At 66.0% G+C, this 6224-nt stretch overlaps 1 protein-coding gene across 3 annotated transcripts in view; it reads left to right on the top strand.

Moving 5' to 3' along the window:
• Window positions 1-1417: 1417 nt before the first annotated feature.
• The window catches only part of ZNF385A (zinc finger protein 385A), a 74242-nt gene continuing 69435 nt past the window's right edge, over window positions 1418-6224 (top strand). For 2 of the 3 annotated variants that reach the window (XM_084610345.1, XM_084610344.1), the window contains exon 1: window positions 1418-1503. In XM_084610345.1, coding sequence (XP_084466471.1) covers window positions 1494-1503 — 10 coding nt within the window. In that variant the 5' untranslated portion in view covers window positions 1418-1493. The remainder of the gene's footprint in view (window positions 1504-6224) is intronic. The other variant, XM_084610346.1, reaches the window with a different exon arrangement.

Genomic DNA, 6224 nt, shown 5'->3' with positions numbered 1-6224 from the left:
CCTCAGACCCCAACTCCCCAACCTGCGCTGCGTACCCCAACCCCCCACCCCCATACCCCAACCCACCAACCCGCTCCTCATACTGCAACCCCAACACACCAACCCCCCCAACCTGCTCCTCATACCACAAACCCCAACACACACCCCTCACTCCTCATACCCCAACCCAACCCATCAACCCCCCAACCTGCTCCTCATATCGCAACCCCCAACACACACACCCACGCCTCATACCCCAACCCTCCCCCACTCCTCATACCCCAAATCCCCAACACACCAACCCTCCAACTTCACCTCATACCTCATCCTCCACCCGACACACCAACCCCCCCATACATTCTCCGTGCCCATGCACCATCCCACTGAATACTCCAGACACTCCAGCTCAGGGACTTGAGATTCCCTCAATACATCCTGGGTATCCGGGGACTCTGGCCTGACCTGGGGATGGGTCAGATGGGGGCAAACAAAGCATGAAGCTTTTTGTGTGTGCCTGAAAGGGGGTGGCAAACTGGGGAGCCTGACAGACAGCGTGTGTGTCTATCTGTCTCAACATAACTGTGTGTGGGGGGGGTGGGGGGCTGTCTCTCAGTGTGTGTGTATAGTTGGACGTCCCACAGTGTGTGTGTGGTGGTGGGGGGGGAGGTTGTCTTTGAATGTGTGTGTGCGTGTGTGACTGTCTCTCAGAGTGTGTGTGACTGTCCTGCAGTGTGTGTGTCTGTCCTGCAGTATGCGTTTGGCTGTCTCTCAGTGTGTGGCTGTCTGTCCCGCAGTGGGTGTGTATCTGTCACACAGTGTGTGTATGTGTGTGTGTCTGTCTGTCTGTCTGTTCCGCAGTGGGTGTCAGTCGGCTGGCGGGGGGCAGGTCTCCACCAGCCCAGCCCGGCACGGCCCGGCCCGGCACGGCAAGGTGCGCTCGCTCACCTGGGCCCTGCCGGGTAACGCAGCCCTGGGCGGCCCGGCCCCCGCCGCTCGCTGGCTGCTCCTTTCGCTCTGGCCGCTGCCATTGGCTCTGGAGTTGGCAGCGCAGCCAATCGCGGGCCGGGCAGGCGAGTCGCCCCGGGGGTCCCTGCCCAGGAGCCGCGCTGCCTGCTCGGGGCTCACATTGTTGGTGCTGCGGCTTCGGCTTCTCTGTGCACGGACCCCGCTGCCCATATCCGCGCCCGGCCCGGCCCGGGGAGAGCCCCTCACCGCCCCCCCGACCGCTGGGGCTGCCTGACCCCAACCCCGGATCGCTGGGCTGCCCGCCCCGCTCCTCTGGATCGCTGGGGCTGGCCGACCCCCCCCCATACACCTGGATCGCTGGGGCTGCCTGACCCCCGCCCCCACACACACACCTGGATCGCTGGGGCTGCCTGACCCCCCCACACACACCTGGATCGCTGGGGCTGCCTGACCCCCCCCCCACACACACACACCTGGATCGCTGGGGCTGCCTGACCCCCCCCCACACACACACCTGGATCGCTGGGGCTGCGCCCGGAGCCCGCGGGATGATTCTGGGTGAGTGGATGTTCTGTCCGTCCGTCTGTGTGCCGGCGACCCCCTCCCCAGCTCTCTGATCCGGCCCGATTCGTGACTCCCCAGCCTGGGGGTTGGACCCGCGGCGCCTGTCGGACCGCTGTGCTGGGGGAGGGGGGCAGTATCGCCCCCGGGATGGTGCTGATCGGACGGGCCTGAAACTTCCCTGGGAGGGGGGCAGTTTACACAGAGCTGGGGGGCGTGGGGGGGGGGGACAGTTGTGCGGAATTCGCCCGGACGCTCACTCCTTCCCCTACCCCACTGCCTGCCCCCTCCTCTGCCCCCAGTCTAAACCCCGCCTCCCCCGGACTCCCACTCTACCACCTACCCCATCTCCCCTCCCCTTGCTCCCTCCTTCCTACCCCCCCCCCCCCCCGGCCTCCTATCTCATCCCCCACCCCCGCCTTAGCCCTCCGGGGCACAATATGGAACTTTTTGTCATTTCAGATCAGTTCTGCTTCCAGTGTGTGTCTGTGACCCGGGGGGGGGGGGGGGCGGGATATCGGGGCTGGAGAGACGGCACTGGAGGAGTGGGGAGTGTGGGCGGGGCACAAGGGGATGGGGGCGGTCAGACCTATCTGATCTCCAAGGCTATTACTTAGCACGATCCTGCCTTTCCCCCTCGCCCCCCCGGGCCAGGCTCTGGCAGTTGTGCCGGGGGGGGGGGGTCCCTTGGCTGCCCTGACCCGCCGGGGGCTGCTGGTTCTGCGGGGGGGGGGGGTGTGCTCGGCGGATTGTGCCCCTCATGGCTGAAGCTTGAAGCATCATCTCTGACCTAGATCCTGGCTCCATCCTCCCTGTCCCTGCACAGCCCCCCTCCCCCGTGACCTCAGGATCGGGGTCCCCAAAGCAGCCTCCACCCAGAGATGCTGTCACCTCTGGAGGGAGGCAGAAGTGAGGGAGGGGTGGAAGATGCTCTTCTCCAGCCTTGTGGGTGGCTGGGCTACAGGCTCCATCACTCCCTAGTCCTGGGAGCGGGGGGGGGGGGGCAGGCCTGGAGCTTGGCCTGCAGAAGCAGCGCCCCAGATGAAGTTCACAGCAGTCAGGAGTGAGAAGCAAAGGAGCCCCTGAAGTGTGGAGCCGCTGACTCCGTCCCGTCCCCATGCTCCCCAGTACCCCCATCCCTCTGCCCCCCGGCACTCCCTGTCGCATTCCTCTGCACCCATCCCATCCCCCTACCCCAGTACCCCCATCCCATCCCCCGGTACCCCCATCCCTCTGCCCCCTGTCATGTCCCTCTGCCCCCCAGCATTTCCTGTTACATCCCTCTGCCCCTGTCCCATCTCTCTGCCCCCGTCCCATCCCTCTCCCCCCAGCACCTACCATCCCATCCCTCTGCCCTCCGGCACCCCATCGCTCTGCCCCTGCTCTGTCCCTCTGTCCCCTGACACCCCTGTGCCATCCCCGTGCCCCATCCCGTCCCTCTCCCCCCGAAATGTCCCATCCCTCTGCCCCCATCCTGTCCCTCTGCCTCCCATCATCCCCCTCTCCCCATAAGCTCAGTCAGAACGAGGGACAGAGCAGGCAGGTGATAAACCAGCATCACCCACCCACCCAGCTCTGCTGGTGCCCCTCAGTCCCAACCCGCAGCCCCCTATTATCCCAGCCCTGGGTTCCCCCCATCTCCTGAGCTCAGACAGTGCCCCTCAATCCCGCTGTATCTCACGTCAGTTGCAGGGAGGTTTGGGAGGGGGTGGAAGTGGCCCTTGCGGATGACAAAGCCCCCCCCCCGAGTCCTTTGCAGGGGTTGGCTTACTGATCTGTAGAGGTTATGGGGGCTGCTGGAAGGGGGCATTCAGGGAGTCTGTAACCTCCACCCCCGGAAGCCGGCGCTGCCCTCGCTGCTGAGTCTGTGTTCACCCCTGCCCTGGCTGTGTCAAAAGCTGTTATTTGTGAGGAGCCCGGGCGGGGGGATGGGCCCCCCCAGGCTCCCAAAGACTCTTAGGTCAGCTCCCCGACCCATGGCTCTATTGGGCCCCAACCTCCCCCATCTTCCCCTCGGCTCTAATGGTGTCAGTGGGGTCCCCTGCTCTGGATGGCTGGGGTGGCCATGCCGGGAGAAATGCCCTGTTGGCAGCTCTGGTCTTGGCTGGAACCAGCCCAGAAAGGCTGCGGTGGGGAGGGGACCAGGGCCCCCAACATGGAGGTGGGGGAGGGCCACAGCACCTGATTCAGCTGAGGTGGACCCCTGGGCCGAGACTTCTCTCAGCTCGCTCCGAGAGCCCTGCAGTAGGACTTGGGCTGGGACTGGGTATGCCCGGGGCTGTCCCTGTGCCTGGGGCTGTCTGTCTGGGCTCATCTCTTGCTTGCTCGCTCTCTCCCACCTCCTGTCACCCTCCCTCTCTTTTAGTGCTTGGTCTCATACCTCTGACTCCCTTGTGCGTGTGACATGGACTCAGGCAGAGCCCCAGATATTTCCCAGGTAGATGCCAGAGACACTCCCAGGATCCTGTTTGGTGGCAGCACCCGGGGGGGTCCCGTGGCGGGGCGGTGCTCGGGGATAGCGCCGGGGGGTCCCGTGGCGGGGCGGCGCTCGGCGACAGCGCCCGGGGGGTCCCGTGGTGGGATGGCGCTTGGTGATAGCGCTCGGGGGGTCCCATGGCAGGGAGGTGCTCGGCGGCAGCGCCTGGGGAGTCCCGTGGCAGGGAGGAACTCAGCGGCAGGACCCGGGGGGTCCCGTGGCGGGGCGGCGCTTGGCAATAGCGCCCAGGGGGTCCCGTGTTGGGGCGGGGCTCGGCGATAGCACCCGGGGGGTCCTGTGGCGGGGTGGCTCTCAGCGATAACGCCGGGGGGTCCCATGGCGGGGCGGCGCTCAGCGATAGCGCCGGGGGGTCCCGTGGCAGGGAGGCATTCGGTGATAGCGCCCGGGGTGTCCCGTGGCGGGGCGGCGCTCGGCGATAGCGCCCGGGGGGTCCCGTGGCAGGGAGGCATTCGGCGATAGCGCCCGGGGGGTCCCGTGGCGGGGCGGCGCTCGGCGATAGCACCCGGGGGGTCCCGTGGCAGGGACGCGCTCGGCAGCAGCACCCGGGGGGTCCCATGGCAGGGAGGCATTCGGCGATAGCGCCCGGGGGGTCCCGTGGCGGGGCGGTGCTCGGCGATAGTGCCCGGGGTGGTATGAGGAGCGTGTGTGTCTGGGGCGGCGCTTAGTGGCCGTGTGAGGGGTACCGTTGGGGGGTGGCGCTTGGTGGCTGTGTCGGTGGGTCTCGTTGCCGGGTGGTGTTCTGTGCCAGGGGGTCCCATTGCAGGGCAGTGCTCGGTGGCAGTGCAGGGAGTCCCACCACGGGGCGACTCTCGCTGGCGGTGCCCGGCAGGGTTTGGACTATGATCTTTCCCAGCCCTCTTCCCCATCAGTCTAGGCAGGTGCACAAAGCCCGAGGAGAAGGGCTCAGCTCTGGCATGGCTGTGGGGCTGCAGTGAGGGGATCCCCCCAGTCCCACCCCACTTCCTGCTCCTGCCTGTGACTCTGTTGCAGGCCTTGCTCCAGGGGCAGACCCAGGGAACCCCCAGGTCCTGCCCAGCTGACACCAAGGTTCCAGCATGGTGCCAGGGGGCATAATACTGCAGGGACCAGGGTGGGGGGGTTGCAGGGGCACCATGCTGTGGGGATGGGGACAGGGGCCTGGTGGGGGACTCGTGCTGCAGGGACCAGGGTGGGGGTGGCAGGGGCATCATGCTGTCAGGATAGGGTAGGGTGACCAGACAGCAAGTGTGAAAAATCAGGATGGGGGTAGGGGGTAATAGGCGGCTATATAAGACAAAGCCCCAAATATTGGGACTGTCCCTATAAAATCGGGACATCTGGTCACCCTAGGATAGGGGCATGGTGGGGGCCTCATGCTGCAGGGATCAGGGCGGGGGCACAGCAGGGGGCCTGGTGAGAGAACCAGCTTTCTGATGAGATGTGAAACTTGGGCGTCCGTGGCCCGTGCTGCTCCCACAGCGCCTTGCCCAGAGCTGGCGTTCCTGGCGTGTCCTGGCCTGTCCCAGGAGCGTTCTGCCCCCTGCCATGCCAGCCTTTCTGCTGTTGGACATGGGACCATGCTAAACTGCTGCGTTGGGCTCACTGTACTGCTCCCCCCCTGGGGGGGCGTGTGTGACTGCAGGGGCCCAGCAGCATCCCCCATGGTGGGTGCTGACCGTGGTGGGCAACCCGGTTTCAGCCCCAAGCGTACTCGCTAGGGAAGCCTAGAGAATCGCTCCTGTTGGCAGGCTTTGGGGAGGTGTCTCTGTTGGAGGCTGAGCGTGGTAACAGAACCAGGGCTGGCGCCTGCGGGAGCTGGAGGAAGGACCAGTGCCCCATCCTTCAGCTGCTCTGTGCCAGGGTGGGAGACCACCCCCCCCCAGCACATGGCAGGGCCCCTCCCATAACCAGTGGGAGTGCTGGGCCCCGGACGAGGAGCTGGGCATGCAGCAAGTCATGGAGTGGCACCTCCTCCCCCCCCGTCTCCCTCTGCTGAGCAGGCTGAGGGGGGGACTGCCCCTGCTAACCCTGAGACCCCGCCTGCCCCAGGGTCTGAGGGATCCCAGCCCAATTCCCCGGCCATGCTGCCCTGGCTGCACCATAACACCCTCCCCCAACTCTGCAGACCAGCACCCATCCCCAGGGCCCCATAATGGGGAGGGAGCCCAAGGCTCGCAGGGCCGTGTTCATCTCATCAGCATCTGGGATTGGTAGCATGGGGCAAGGGGAGCTACCCAAGGAA

This window comes from Lepidochelys olivacea, assembly GCF_965140295.1.
Source record: "Lepidochelys olivacea isolate rLepOli2 genome assembly, chromosome: 20".
Taxonomy (NCBI): domain Eukaryota; kingdom Metazoa; phylum Chordata; order Testudines; family Cheloniidae; genus Lepidochelys; species Lepidochelys olivacea.
The sequence above is the reverse complement of the archived record's forward strand: the minus strand, read 5'-3'. Positions and strand labels throughout refer to the sequence as shown.